This window comes from Denticeps clupeoides, chromosome 9, assembly GCF_900700375.1.
Source record: "Denticeps clupeoides chromosome 9, fDenClu1.1, whole genome shotgun sequence".
In the NCBI taxonomy this organism is placed as follows: Eukaryota; Metazoa; Chordata; class Actinopteri; order Clupeiformes; family Denticipitidae; genus Denticeps; species Denticeps clupeoides.
In genome coordinates, this window is record NC_041715.1 from 14,867,912 (window position 1) to 14,884,156 (window position 16,245).

Consider the following 16,245-nt stretch of genomic DNA (forward strand, 5'->3'; position numbering starts at 1 on the left):
GAGCTCGAAAGCCTTAAAACAGGCCTGCAAGAAATAAAAAGATCTTTTCGCCGCTCACACAATGCATAATGGAGTGGTGGGCTATATGGAGAGCTAAATGGTCATGAAAATAAAGAAAACACCTTGAATGAGAAGGTGCGTCCAAGCTTTTTTCGCCTGTACTGTATGTATTAATACTAAATGTGTAAGACGCATCAAGGACGAGTGAGTGGTTGTCTTGCAATTCCCACAAAGCGACGCGGGGAGGAGACGCAGGCGCGTCGGATGGGCGTGTTCTCGGCGCCGCGTGTGTGTGTGTGTGTGTGTGTGAGTGTGTGTGTGTGAGTGTGTGTGTGTGTGTGAGTGAGGAGGTGATTATCGCCGCCAGGACATTTAGCTCCCCGAATCACTGCTGGCCACTCCCCGCGGCCACGCAAGCCCGCACTCCCCGCGCCGCCCCGCCGCTCCATTCATTGCCCCGCCAGGCGCCGCCGGTGCTTCCTGCTCGGATACCGGGAGACCCGCGAGCCTCCCCGAAGGAACGCTGGATCCCGCCGCTCACTGCCGCAGAGGACCGAGAACAGCGGCGTCCGTCTCCGCTTCACTTTGACCGTGTACTTCTCGGCTCTGGCCGAGTTTCCGACTCCCGACGGACCGGCGGACGGATCCATTGTTCCCAAAACCCCGACAAAGATTATTAATCACGTAAAAAAAGGGCTGCAGTTTATTACAAACGTACACGTGGTGAGTAAAATCTGCGTTTTTTTTTTTACTCCCGCCTGCAGCTCAAACTTGTCGTCAGACGTAAAGTTTGCGGCGTTTTATTCTTGTGACGGTCGGTTTACGTGTACTTATTATTTTTATGCTTTTTTTTTTTTTTTGCTTTTCGTGCTCCTCTCGGCCCAGTTATCTTTCTTTTAAAGCCGCGGACTTTTTTCTTGGTGGCCGTGCGACATCCCGTCTCTCTGTTTCTTCCCCCTTTTTAAGGTTAATTTGTTCCTGCGGGGTGGGGTCGCATCTGCTCCCTGGGTGGGTGGGTGGGTGGGTGAATTAGCGGCTCCACGCCCCGCGATGGTTCCTTGGAGAACCGTGAAGTTTCCATAAAGAGAGAGGGAGATGGAAGGGGGGGGTCACCTCACCAGCTGGGGATTTGGTGCCACTTTTAAGCCATTGTAGTGTCCCCATCTTTCTGGTATTGGGTGACGATAGGAGGTTTGCTCTCTGCAGCTCCCACATTATCTGCTGAATGTTCTTCAACGTCGTGATCTGCTGGTTAGGCGGTCAGATCAACCAAATCTCATGAAACAAGCAAAAGTTCGAGAATTCAGTCCGGTCTCGGCTGTTGAGCCCTCCCGAGGTTTAAGCCTTCTAAAGGATATTGTTGAATGGGGCTTATAAACGTTGATATTTTTTAGGTTAGTCTAGCGGTATATTATTTTATTGAAGAGTGCATGTCGTGCAAATCGGTTATTCCTCGTGTACTAGTGACCTGTCACAGATAAATTCACTCAGTCTGGGTACGTACCTGTATAAAATATTTCCCCGTCCAAAAGAACAATTATGTTATGAACTGGATCAAGTTTTTTTTTTTTTTTAATAGGGAATATTTTTCCAATGTAGTCCTGCAGTACAGCACCGCCATTCAAACAAACTGGGTTAGGTTTACATATTTCATGTGTTTCATATGTCTAGACAGCAGTGTCTAGGTACGTTGGGGACGTGGAGGTTTTTTTAAGGGCTTTAAAAAAAAAAAAAAAAAAAAAGATTCTGGTGGGGTCAGCACAAGTTCAGTCAGAGGTCCTTGGGACGTGTTTAAGTCCGCTCCCTCACGAACTGCTTTCGTTTACACGTTTCTGGGGCTTGAGAGAGCCGTAGCCTGTCTGTTTGCAGGCACCATTTTTGGGGGAAAGTCCAGAGCTTCGTGCACACTGTCATCAGACCCCCGCGCTCTCTAATCAGCATGCGCACCATAAAACCCACCAAACGTCGTGTTGCATTAGTTCTGAAAATGCCTGAGCGTGCAACCCGTAACTGTTGTTCTTCAGCGCCTGTGTGCATTCACTCCGCAAGCTAGACACCCTGGTTTCTCCCATTCCAACCAGCATTACTGCCTTGTGGTTGGTTTCCCCCCTTCTTGTTATGGTTGGTTATGGTTAAATTGCACATTTATTGCCCTCTCGTATCGTGGTGATTTTTAAATTGCACCGCGGTTACTGTCTATCTGAATTGCAAAAGTGAACTTTTACTTATGGAACGTGTGCGGCCTTCATACCCCACGTACCGCCATCGGTTTACACAACCCGGCGCGTAAAGTGCAGGTTGGTTTGCGGCGAGCGCTTGCAGATTTCACTTCGCCTGATGTGTGGCCAGCAATACGTTCCTGTGGAAGGTAGAACTAATGGGAGTTGCAGACAGGCATTACGTAGACGGTACGCTCGCCACCTGCTTGAGCGCGGAATTAAGGAGTTTTAAGCAGTGGGAACCTGAAACGCCTTGTTCATATCAGCTTTTAATAAAATATGCACATATTCAGATGGAAATTTGGTTTCGACTTTTGTCGTAACCACCGAATGAAATGCAGGGCAGCTCCATATTCCGGTCAAACCCCATTCAAAGCGTTTATTCGGTGTTGCCGGTGTTTGTTGAGGGCGGGGTGGGGGAGGGAAGCATCATGGTAGCGTGTCGCGGAGCCGGCAGGCTTGGTGCTGTAGTCATGGCTTGCTCTCCACCGTGGAGAGAGAGAGAGAAGTGCATCAGCAAGGTGGGACGCTGGACATCATGGACCACCTCCATCCCACAATTCACAGCTTACCAAACAGCTGCCTGTCAGTTGGCCAAATAGTGCGGTTCTACTTTTTATGGACCTAAACAAGCAGCTTGGCTGGAACCTTTTGAAGTGACACTTTTTTTTTTTTTTTTTTTTTTTTTTTTTTCTTTTCAGCTTGCGACTGGTGACATTTCCAGTCTTTCCATCACTCCACCAAGCCTGTAGTGTGGTGGGTAGAAGGGGCCCATTTGTCAGAGGGTTTATAGACCAAAGCTCAGAATCCAGGAGCTTTTAGGAAGGTGGCTTTTACCCCTTGTGTGTGTGTCTGTGTGTGTGTCTGTGTCTGTGTTTTTTTTTTTTTTTTTTTTCAACCGGGTCCCAGAGAGCGAGGGATCGAAACGAGGGCGTACGGAAACGTTTGCACACTGGTTGCCCCACGCTGATGGGTGTGACTTCAGACCCGGAGCTTTGCATATCGGCCCTGTGGTGATGTTACGAGCACGTTCCGTCCGTGTCCCAGGGCCAAATCCAGAGATTACCGGTGGTTTGTGGACGTGAGGCAGAAAGACATGACGCTCGTGTAATGAGAAACAGGACGAGGGTTCCGTTCTGTAGTTTCAGATGGAAACCTTTTTTTATTTTTTATTTTTTTTATTATATATAAGTGTGCATTTTTTTTTTATCTTGTTTTTGTACCTTAAAGAACAGAGAAGGACATTTTTCAATATATTGGGTATGTCCTGGAAATCAATTGGAAACCAAAGCCATTCTGAACGTCAGACACTTACCTTGATGACGGTGGAAAGGATTTCCATAAAAAGTGCATTAACGTCCTTCGACCAATGAACTGGTTTATCGAACATCTCCCATCCGGCACTGCCGAAAGAGCGGCAAGCATTTTCCAGCGGCCGACCGAGTCGCTGGGAGTGCCTGGAAAGTTTCCCTTCATTTTGGCTCGCCGAGACCCACCGCAGCTCCCACCATCCCACCGCTCCGTTTTCAGAATCGCTTTAACCAGTGTGACTGCCGGCGGCCCACGATCTTGTCGCTCGGTGGCGCATTGGGCGCTTGGCCTTCCGCACTGGGACTCAATTATGCGCTCATAATGCACTCTGCATAATGCAGTGCAACCAGCATGCCACAAGATCATAAGGATGCTTTTTTTATTATTTTTATTTTTGATCAATCCATCCTAATTCCAAGGCTCTCGGGGAAATGTTAAAGATGAGTCTGTTTTTGTGCAAAAAGGTGACACCCCCCCAAGTTTAATCCCTGACGGGATAAGCGAGCTTTGTTTGTAGGGCAGTGCGGGTTCTAAAAATAGTCCGTCTGCGTTTTAATTGATGAATAAGATTATTTGGGTTAAAACACAACATGGGTTTAAGGCATACATAATATGATTTTACTAATTGATGAATAATTGGTTTTGGCAATGATGTGCTGTGCAGGTGCTCGGCCTGTTCCCCTCCCTGTGGCAACGCACATTTTTACACTAGTGCAGTAAAAGAAATAGTATTTTGCACTTTTGTGCAAATGCACGGTGGAACTTTTAAATTTTTATTTTTATTTTTTTTTATTATTATTAGCTTTTAGTAAAGTGTGCACCCAGCGTCTCTAAATAAAGCCACCGCTGGCTCCTCTTCCAGGTCAGGCTGGATAATCCGTCATGATTTTATCTGTGGATATGAACTCATCTCCCTCTAATGGATTTGATATGACAGTCCCGGGGCTTAATGCTGCTGCTAGCAGAGATGAATCTAGGCTATGAATTTGTCAAGCAAGTGACTTTTCAACACTAAATTCTTGTCTGTTCTGTGCAGCGATGATCTCGTGGGCTTCTTTGCCGTCCCTTGGGGGTCCGAATGTGGCGAAATGCATTGTAAAGAGTAAAGAAGAGCATGCTGTTATTAGATAGTGGATGTGCTGGAGGAGCTGATCTCTTAACAGAGCCGTCTATTGTCAGAGCGGGAGAAAGGGTCAGTGGAGGCAGGGAGTGGTGCCGGGACTTTGAAGCGTCTGTCGTGCCCACAGAGAACCCGATTTACTTGCTCGTGATCTAGGGCCCTCTGGGAGACCTGAGGCAGGAGAGACGGTGAAGATGGCAAATGTGCGTAAAAATTACCAAATTACATATATACTGTGGACATCTAGCATGTATACAACAGTATAGTGTCTTGAAATGCTGGTTCACACAGACCACCCATAGTGCAATTAAAATATCTATATAATATCTATAAAAGATATTTAGAGTGGTAGTAGCCTAGTATGTAACACGCTCGCCTATGAACCAGGAGACCCAGGTTCAAATCCCACTTACTACCATTGTGTCCCTGAGCAAGACACTTAACCCTAAGTTGATCCAGGGGGGGACTGTCCCTGTAACTACTGACTGTAAGTCGCTCTGGATAAGGATGTCTGGTAAATGCTGTAAATGTAGAGGCAAATGTAGTGACTGTGAGGCAGTGGTGGCCTAGCGGTTAAGGAAGCGGCCCCGTAATCAGAAGGTTGCCGAGGTGCCACTGAGCAAAGCACCGTCCCCACACACTGCTCCCCGGTCGCCTGTCATGGCTGCCCACTGTTCACTCAGGGTGATGGGTTAAATGCAGAGGACAAATTTCACTGTGTGCACCGTGTGCTGTGCTGCTGTGTATCACAAATAACAATCACTTCACTTTTTGGTGTAATCATGACCCTTCAGCATTGATCTACGTGCAAGAAGCCTTCACACCTGAGCCAGCAAGGAGCTGCTGCTGCTGCTCCTGCTGCGTTAAAGCAGTGTCGGCGGGCCAGAGGAGGTGGAGCTTCTTTGCCGTGCAGCTGTTCACCGCCCGGCACTGCCGGTTCCGTGATAACTCCAGTCCCGACCTACAGATAACACCGTTCGTTCCCCCCCCCCCTGCTGATCCGCCCACTTAATCCCACGTTTACAGGCTTGTGGCAGGCCTGGGAAGGTTTCGTTCTTGAATGCTCGGCAGAAGAGGGTTTAGCCGGATGTGTTTGGTGGTGTTTGCCCGGCGGCCCGGTTGCCATGGAAGCTACGCTTTTCATTTTCATGTTCCTGTTGCGCCATTAAAACGCTTTTCAAATGATTCTGTTGTCTCATTATGGAAAGTAAGTTTAATTTTCTGCTGATTCCGGAGAACTCGCCCCAATGTTTGAACGGGGCAGCGGTGCACCGGGTTCGGTAAAGCCGGGTATCAGGGCTGTGAATGTGGCAGAGGCCTCTTGTTTTTATCCAGAGCTTTAGCGCCAGGATTAGTGGCCACAGGAGGCTGGTGAAGAGGGGGAAAAATTGCCACCCGCAGCAGTGTCTTTATGCCCTCCTGTCTGTCATGTCTGCAGCGCTGACGTTCTGTGTTGTTTAAAGCTCATCGCTGTCCTGTGTTTTTTTTTTTTTTTTTTTTATTATTCCACTCTTCCTTTTTAACAGGTCGAGGTCCCCCGCTACATGAGTTGGACATGCCCGTCCAATCGTGGTGATCTCTGCACGTTTCAGCCACTACAAAGCAAATAGTTTTGCCATTTTTCTTTGGCCCTGCCCACTGAAGGCTGACTGATCTTGCGAGTCTCCATCAGATTGACCTGCTGTGATAGGTCGAGTCGGTATTGCTTCGTTGTAAGACTGATTTTTGTGGTCGGGGGGGAAAAGTCATTTGCCGCAACCAGACATCCAGCATGCTGATTTTGTGTTTGGACTGCTGACCAGCTACTGCCAGTGAGCGCACAGGACTCAGGATGACATAAAGGGGTGGGGACGTCCAACTCTGTTGCTGCCCACACACTGTGCCAGCCAAACTGTGCTAATTTTACAGTCCTCCTGGGGACAATCCAGGTTAAGTGACTTGCTCAGGGACACAATGGTAGTAAGTGGGTTTTGAACCGGTCAGTCGGTGACTGTCTTTCCCACTAGGCAACCCAAAAGGCCAGATCATTCCTTACAACCCAATCACAGGTCATTTTTTTTTTGTAGTGTGAACTTTTATAACTGGGACAGATTGTCTATTGCAATTTCTTTAATCCAATGTTCTTCTTTTCTTGAGCCCAATGATGTCTTCATACCTGCTACTGTGTGACTACTGTTTTTTTTTTTTTTTTTTTCTCTATGCAGGGGGGAATATGTCCAAAATGGAGGTGAAGACGTCACTTCTCGACAACATGATAGGGGTGGGCGACATGGTCCTGCTGGAACCCCTTACGGAGGAGTCTTTCATCGACAACCTGAGGAAACGTTTTGACCACAGTGAGATCTATGTAAGTGTCACTGGGTTTTCCCCAAAGTGTCGTCATCTGCACCCCGAGGGTCAGAGGTCAGAAGTAACTTGTTTGTTTCCTTGTGGCCTTGTTTGTGTTGCACTGTAAGAATGGACTCTGAGGGGAAAGGCATAAATCAGCAAATCTCCTATTGTCCTTTCGCTTTCCTCGCTGTTTTGATTCATTCATCCGAGCCTAGTCTCTGAGCAGCAGCGTGCAGAGGAAGGCGCGGCGAAAACCCGCTCAATAAATCATATCGGCCAGGAATGCAGGAGATGTTTAAAAATGAGCCAGAACATCCAGAGCTCTCAGTGGTGCGAGAAGATGCTGACTCGCTGCCGCCAGACCCGCTCCACTCCTCTCCTACCACCACTGAGTTCTCAGGAAGAACATGACAGCCCTGACTTTGTTTTTGGCACTGGAGCGCAGAGTGTGTTCTTTCTGATTTAGTAGGTAGCTGCCAAATACTGGTCTTCAGAGTGGTGGCTCTGGATCTGCTGTGCTTAGCAGAACAGACTGGAGGGTGATGTCATCACAGAAAGCCACTCCATGCTTTCGTTCTTCGGGTTACAAGCTCTGGATCTTGACCAGCAATTCACACGTTTTCATGAATGGGTGCCGTCATAGGATCTTCTTTCATGCAGCATGGTTTAAGGAAAGCGTTTTTTTTTTTTTTTTTTTTTTTGGTTGAGTTTTAAGATGCTTGCTGAATTTAAAGCTTGAATCTTACACCCAGCCACCCTTCAGCCTTCATCCCTACTCTCATTTTTTGCATGTTTTATTTAGGCAGAAGACATGGCCTAATAAAATCCATTTCATTTCATATCTCATACTTTTATAATAGACAGCCTAATATTTCCATGGATGAATGCATGCTTAATATATGCAGAAGCGGGCTAAATCCGTTTATAAGTTTAAAAACAAATCTGAAATGTACCCTTCAGAAGCTACCATTAACTGGGCGTGACACACAATTATTAGGTCCATGGACCATCTTAGGAAAAACTTGCCCTGAGTGATTTTTTTTTACATTTTTTTTTATATACATATATATATATATATATATATGTGGCCCTCCCATTTGCAACCTGTCATTTATTTGGTGTGGCACTTGATTGTCAGGAGGGTTAAACCTGCTGCTGGTTGTAGGAAAGCAGGTGAAGTTTACATCTGGTCTGTTATTAGGGCCACAGAGATGGCAATTCACGATGCAAACCTTGGGGCTGCAGTTTTCCTGAACTAATTCCAGTACGCTGTTATTATAAGAAATGGTTTTAATAACTGTGATTTGGAACTCATCTACAGGGACTATAGTATGTGCATATGCTACACAATATTTAGAATAGGGTTAGCAGCAGTTTGTAGATAAATTTGTGACAAATTAGTAAAGTTTCAGGTTTCATAATTGTCTTAAATTTGAATGGCACTGAGTAGGACATGGAAATGTTGTGGCTGATGGTTTTTTTCCCTTGGCTTCCATTTTGCTGTCACTGCATCACCAAAAATGCGACAAAAGCAACTCTTCCCTACTTAGATATTGACACTGAAGAATCCAATGGAAGCCTGTCCCTACTGTACCACATTAATATTTTCACACTCCAATGTTAAATGAACCTTAGCTTACTGTACCGTGGTTGGTCACTTATTCCAGCTTGTGTGAGGGAGAGTGATCTCCTGCTCTGCTTTGCACTTTATTTTCTGTATTTAAAAGCCCTTTATTACTGCACCCCCTGCGCAGTTCTGTCGGTGGGATGTGGGCAGTAAAGTGTTGCCACGAAGTGACTGCTGCTTCAGTCGAGAGGCTTATGCAACCGCACACAATAATGGATGATTGAGAGGGTCAGAGACTTATTCTTTTGAAATGTATTAAAATTATTTTAACATGTTTGCTATCTGATCCTGCAACAAAATGAACAAACTCTGTGCAAGGATTTAAAAAAATATTACAAAGAAGATTTAGTTTTATGTGGTTAGTTTAATATCACTTATTTTTATTCAGTTCCTTCCCCAGAGCCCTCCGTTCAGGTCTTTTATTGAAATGCCCGTAGCCAGTTATGTACGTTTTATGAAACGTCGCTTTCATGGCCTGTCTGGATTCTGCACATTTTTCCTTTTGTTTACGTGTCTCCTGATGCTCTCTGGCCCCCGCAAGCCTGAACAAAGCCCCAGGAATGCCCAGCTGGGGAGTACAGAGGGAGCCGGAACATCAGTGGGATCTGTCGCTCGACCACAATTTACAGCTACAGACTCAAAAAGTGATTTGATTAGAGGAATACCAAGCACTTGTATGGAAGATGCCCAACCCTGATCCTGCTTATCTACTACCCCGCTAATCCCACTAATATAACGTAGTTTACGGCCATCATGATTGGTGGCATCATGGGTGTGCTACATCTGCAATATGGAAGTAAGTTAAGTTAGTGAAAGTTTTTGATGAAATATTTTCATTTATCTATCATCATAGCTCTAGGTCTATACTACAAAGCCACCTCATTTTCTAACCAGTGACCTTTTTTTAACCATCATTTCACCAATGTTCAAGGTAAAGTCAAACCAATATGGTCAACAGTGTTTGATGCCACAATCATAGCTACTGAATTTGAACAAATTCCTGCCAGCATCACAACCTTTCATTGTTTGCAACCACACCCTATAAACTGCAAGCGGTAAGTTTTATTTCTTAGCAACCAAGGTTGTCCAGTTCCCATTAAAATGGATCCTTGCACATACCAAAGAGGGAAATTCAGACAACCCAGTCGATGTGGGTGTAACCCTGGTGGGACTTTGGTTTCAAAGGTGTTTGAGACATTTTTTTTTTTTTTTTTTTAACCTTTTCTCTGTCTTCTCCCAACAGACGTACATTGGGAGTGTGGTGATCTCTCTGAACCCTTACAAGTCCCTGCCCATCTTCACAGCAGACAAGGTGGAGGAGTACCGCAACAGGAACTTTTACGAGCTCAGCCCACATATGTGAGTCCCCGGCCTTTGTTTTTGCATTTGGAGCGTAGGGCTTCGTCGTCTCTTTACAGTATTGACTTACCGGGAACAATGACCTCCTGTTTTTGTTCTGTGGATTTGTTGGCTCACAAAACAATTCAGATGAAATGTCCTTGTTGCGCTGGGCCAGTGACACTCATCGGGTTTCTACTGAGAGTTGCCATAACCCACAGGAGAACGCTTAATCTTGCACTGAATTAGTGTTTGAGCTCCTCGCCAAGCAAAAATGACTCTAGGCAACAATCATTGCGTGCGTCTTATGAATACAAGTTTGTCTTTTGACATAGATAAGAGCACGGGTTGTTTCATGGGGCAAACATATGCACTGACACGACCCTCTTCTGGTAAAGGTCACTGCTGACCGTCACGTTGGTTCTAAGGTCTGTATTTGATAAACTCCTCCCACTTAGCCTCCAGGCCTCAAAAGCATCAGGTCCAGCAAAAGTGGGGGAGGGGCTGGGCTCTGAGTGCCCCACTCCAGTAAATGACCATCTGTCTCCCTTCAATGTTGCCAGTGCAAAACACAAAGAGGTCTGCGTTGTTCCAATTAGCCGGCATTCGCCACGGCGATCGCCAGACACTGGCCCTGTGACACCCCAGTGGCCCCGCATAGACGAGGGTTTCATTTCCACAGCCAAGGCCTGCCCTGCTGCTTTTTCTTTTCTTTTCATCACTTAGCATGTATATATTTTGTGCATCTTTAACAACTTTGGTTAAATAATTTCACCAAAGTTTTTTTTTTTTATTTTTTTTTTTTATATGTACTTTGTTCATTACACAAAGTTACATGCTTTAGGCTTACAAAAATGAGAATATTACCTATAATCAATCGAATCAGATTGCACTGCATACTCTTATGTTGCATTTTAATTGTGAAAACGGGGCCTGTCTATTTTCAGCATCTCTATCTTGTTCTCCTCACTGTTGTGCTGATGTCAGGGTCAAGGACCCCCTTCCCCCCCCCGATTCAGGGCCAGATCTGGGCCTAGTCCAGCGCAGCTGCTTTGGCCATCATGCCTGGGAAGTTGAGCATTCGAATGGGGCCGGAATGATAACCAAAGTCCAGGATTTACACGTCTCCTGGGATCTTGCATTCCAGTTCACATGCAGCGTGAACCATCAGGACCCATTAACAGCAAAAGCAGCAGGCTTTATTAAAATCATCGTCTCCGTAAATCCTGTCCGGGCACGTTTGAGCCGAGTGCCTGAGCTCAAAGTATTTGGATATTACAGGACATCAAGTTGTCTCCCCTCTCCTATTTAATGTACCCCATGGCCCCCCTGCGGTCGTATACATCCTTGGAACTGAGTGTCATCGCATAATCGGCTCAGAGTTGTAGAAAGATGGACATCTGTTTAAGGTTTTAATATGGCCTCAACCTAAAACTCTTATTAATTTCTAACTTATGCCAATAATCTGCTGCTGAACGATTATCCTGCTTGTTGTTACAGAGGATTGTGTGGCTCTGTGACTGACGCCATTTCTTAGTCACCAAGAAACTGGGAGATTAGGACCCCTCTTAATTTGTTCCTCTTCCAGAGGTCACAGGATGCTGGGCAATTCAGACCTTCATAAATTATACTTGATTCTTCTGTCACCATCTGGTTGTGCTTTGTCATTTGAATGGTTCGTATGTAAGACTAAACCATTCAAATCGGCAGAACTATATCTGACCGGTCATTACTCATGCTATATTACCCTTCATAAACACACATCAGCACTGTAGGCTCTAGAACCATAGAGTGTGGTAGCCGTTTGGTTTACCTCAGATGTTCCTGATTTGCTGAGGGACTTAAGTGACATTTAACAATAACATTGAGTCCAGAATCCCACCCGGCATCCATGTACATTTAGGAGAAAACTACTCATTATTTGAATGAGTAGCTTGTGAGTTACAACATTTAAGGCATTTATCAGATGCCCTTATCCAAAGCAACTTCCAATCAGTAGTTGCAGAGACAGTCCCCCTCTGCAGACACTTTGGGTTAAGTGTCTTGCTCAGGGACACAATGGGTCTTCTGGTTCATAGCCACTTACCCACAATGCTACTATCAAGAAAGTGCTCCATTTTATTGTTCACCTTGAGAAGATTAGTAGACGTCCAGGTTTTGATTTTAACAAACAGTTCACACAAGTTTGGGTAGGGAGTGGAGTGGAGTGGAGGGCTTGGTACTAAGGTACATCTCTCCTTGGTCAGGTGCATGTAGATAGTAAAAATGTCTAGCAACACCTTTTTCCTGCTGTATCTAACACACTGTCCCTACATAGTCTACTGCATGGAATCAATGTAGTGTGGAAAGAACCTAAAGTAAGAACCCGTTCTGTTTTGACTCCAGGTCCTGTTCATGTGTTTGTATGTATTGATGAGCGAAGACCATTGAACCCAAAATCCATAATCAACGTGATTTTGGGCTAAATAAGAAATAAATGAGTAAAAACATGAACATCCATTCCGGGCTTGCTGTTGCTCTTCACTTGAACCATATGCAAAGATTTGCCTACATGTGTCCAGAATGAAGGACAGAGATGTGCTTTTTTTTCTGACCACCAAATTTTACTTCACATGAAAAATTCAGTCATTCATAATTGGTGATCTCATCCTATTAGATGTAATAAAAGCACCAGTCCTCCCTAAACTGTCCTCAAGACCTCCCCTGACAGAGGAGAGTGCCCGGGCTAGGCCACGTGTTGTAAGCAAAGGGGTGAGAATGTCCAAACAGGAAAAGAGGAAGGAATTAATATGGCTCGCAGGAGATGTGAGTAGAAGGAAAAGCGCTGTTGACCGGGAGTCTTCAGGAATTAAGCGTCTCCTCCGCGCCGGGCTGTTTATTTTACCGCACAAAACTCTGCTTTCAGAGGTCGCCCATGCAGTAAAATGGCCAGATTAAATGAAAGATAAATGTTTACGTAGCTGAGCAAGATAAGTGCACGTGCAGTTTAACCTTCATCTCTCTGTTTAAAACAGATGGCTATAGTCTGGTTGAGTTTTGAGTTTTAAGCTGAACTCTTGATTTCAGCTTTTTTTTTTTCCCAAAATGCTTCTATATACAGAATGTCTTTAAGAGAATATATTATGGTGTAGATGGGGCGGGGCATGGGGAGGTTTAGAACCCCCCCCCCCCAAGACACTCCAGATATTGGTGACTGGGTTGCTGCAAAGAGATCTACCCTGAGCATTAATTAAAGTAACACCAGGGGTCCTCTTAGCTCGCTCGTTCTCCGAGCCTCATTACAGACTTAACACCCTAAAGCCACGCAGGAGGAAGAAAAGAAGAAGAAAAAAAACGCTACTCTTTGCGCTGGTGCAGACGTCAGATGGTTTTTCCTGTCTTCTTTGGATACCGCGCGTGTCCTTGGGACCCGAGAAACAGTTTGACAGCTGAGCCCCTGATGTAGTAAAAGCCAGAATGCTGATCAGAGGTGTAAGCTTCGGGAGGGACTGAGGTTGTCAGGAGTGGGGGCCAGCAGTGAGTCACGTCAGACCACCCCAGGAAAACCTCCTCCTCTGTTGTCTTGTAATGGTTTGGGAGTCGCAGGAGCCGCAACCTTCACTGAACATCTGCCTTTGCTGCACAAGTGGTTCCATAAATCAAGGGTGGTCCGACTGTTTAGTTATATAGATGCAAAGGTGACGGAAAAAACTATTGTTTCATGTTTTAACAATCTGATGTAACAGACAGAGCCATGTGGGTTTCTTGGTCAAGGTTTTAAGATCCTTAAAAATGTACACACGTGATTTTGTACATATAAATAATAGATGTTAGAGTAAATGTCACTTGAAGTAATACAGACTATGAACATACTAATGAATCCTAACGGTCTCATGGTGCAGTGAGCCTCTTAATGCAGAATGCTGCTGTAAGATGTTCTCCATATAGACTTCTCTATGTAGAAGCAGCAGTTCCGGTGTGATCCTCCAGTCTGAGCCCCCGGGGGGGCGGTGCTCCATAGCCTTGATTTACGTGAAACTCTCCAAAGGAGCAAGGACCAAGCAGAAGTTCAGGACTTTTCACTGCTGTGTGGGGTTTAAGGTCAGGAGAGGCAGGCCAAGGCACCACACCAGCGTTCCTCTGGGCAACCGCAGCAGCTGTGCTTTTCTTTTCCCCTCAGGTGGTTTGTTTTGCTTCTCATACGGAATCATGCTGTTGCTGAATAATCCCGTCCAATTCTGGGTATTTTGAAGCTGCTGCTGCTGTTTTTGCAGCAAGCAGAGATTGCAAGGAATGTCTTTCATTGGGTGACCTGGTCATGTATTTGCACCTCTTTGGGTGAAGACAAAATTCCCTGATGACCTTTCATTTGATCAGGAAATTGTACTACATCACTGCATGAGCAGTTCTTTTTCTGCTTTCCAGGAAAAAGTTGCATATTGACTTTCCATCAGTTAATTTCCCCCGGTGATAATTCTAGTTTTAGTGCCTTTTACAGGAACCCTCATTGAAAATGTTCCACTTACCTTCTCATTGAACCACAGGAATTTTTGGTCAATCATGGCGTTCAAACTCATTTTTATTGTAATTGCCCAGAATAATGATATAGGAATTTATTTTCTATTACTTTCTGGAACACTTTCCACTTTTGGAAAGATGTAAAAGGAAGTGCGACAGACTGGATGGCAGCTTTTTCTCTGAGCTCCTGTGTGGGTTGAGGTCACTGCAGCATCCTGGTGTGAATGAGATCACTCAGAGTGAACGCTGGCCCAATGGTGAGGATGGCTCTGCAGCAGGCTCGGCCCTAACAAATTTGGAGCCCTGGGCAAGAATTTAGGTGGCGACCCCAGAACACAGTCACCTTTAAATCTTGGAAATTATTGGCCCGTTTGGTTTGCCATAGTAGAGTGGGAAGGCCAGGTGTTGCGCCGTTACGTTTCATTATTATTATTATTATTATTATTATTACTTTAGTAAATGCATGTGGGCTTGTTCTTTTCTTATTAAGACACACTAATACCAATTTTTTTTTTTTTTTTTTTTTTTTTTTTTTCTTCCCCCGTTTGTAGCGCCCCCCTGGATGGCCATGCCACGCCACATGCTAGCCTTGCTCTCCAGACTGGTTTACCTGCTGCAAATGGGCATCAATAATGCAAACTGAGAATGGGAGTCTTATCGAAATTACTGTTTCTATAGGGACAGAGGCTCAGATTATTTTGTCATCAGGTTACTTTTATCTTTACTCCCATTGCTTCATTATCTCGGGTATTTTATGCACTGATGGTCATGTTAACAATAAATCTTGTTCGTTATTATACTGAAGAAATTGCAGACATTAAGCATAGGATGTCTGAAATAAAATGCTTAGTTTTGTTCTAATATCTAGTAAGACTTGTATGTTTCTTCACTGAAAAGTTGTTTCCAAGCTGACCGTACCTTGCTTAAGGGGACCTCAGTGGCACCTTGGCGGTTCGGAATTTGAACCCATAACCCTTTGGCTACGAGTTCCTGTGAGGAAGCAGACCACCACTGCCCACATTTATAAATGATAAATAATGCGTGTCTGTGTTCATGCTCATTAATGCAGTTAAGCAATGACATGAATGATCGAGTGAGGTTACAAACCCGTGTTCATTTGTCACCAATGTGTCATTGCCAGTGTGTCTTTTAGACCTGATCACACCTCCCGTCCAATACACCAAAGCCCAGAGAGAGGACTGTGAAGGGCTGCAGCTGAGCCCCTCACTATTAACCTAATTGTATGTGGTACAAACAGAGCCCAGTGACAGGCCATTATGAACTGGGTGGCTCTGTGCTCATCCTGTTAAAGTAAAACCCCTCGCCCTCGGTCCCCCCTCCCCTGTCTCATTAAAGTAAGCTTTATTGGCCCGACCAAACAGTAGCATTGCCAAACGTATGAATAAGCTTAGTCAATTCTCTAATTTGACAGTTGTGGCCATTACTGTCACGTGGTAGCTGTACAGATGGGACAGGGCCTTTGTGTGCGCTGGCGATTCGGACCCAGAATGTCCCAGTAGTGGAGGTCTGTTCTTCTCCGGAGGGCTCATGTTACGCCTCGGGGTAATGAGACCCATGTGCACTCTCGGCTCTGCGCTGTCTGCACACCCCCTAAGAGCACTGCGGGGACAGCGTCCACCATGCCGTGCCATCCGGCAGACAGTTGGGAGGAGGGGGACCGAGTGACTGCAGGAGGTGTTTATTTTCAGGATTGGGAGCTGAGGGGAAAAGGCAAGGGACTTCCGTTCCTGCGTTCACATGCTTAATGTGTTTTAGAAATGGGGTGAAACAATGAATTAAAA

At 45.4% G+C, this 16,245-nt stretch overlaps 1 protein-coding gene across 9 annotated transcripts in view; it reads left to right on the forward strand.

The window, feature by feature from the left end:
• Positions 1–338: 338 nt before the first annotated feature.
• Positions 339–16,245, forward strand: part of myo1b (myosin IB) — a 52,412-nt gene continuing 36,505 nt past the window's right edge. For all 9 annotated transcript variants that reach the window (XM_028990616.1, XM_028990618.1, XM_028990619.1 and 6 more), the window contains exons 1-3: positions 339–723; positions 6,855–6,997; positions 9,852–9,967. In XM_028990616.1, the coding sequence (XP_028846449.1) occupies positions 6,863–6,997; positions 9,852–9,967 (251 nt within the window). In that variant the 5' untranslated portion in view covers positions 339–723; positions 6,855–6,862. The remainder of the gene's footprint in view (positions 724–6,854; positions 6,998–9,851; positions 9,968–16,245) is intronic.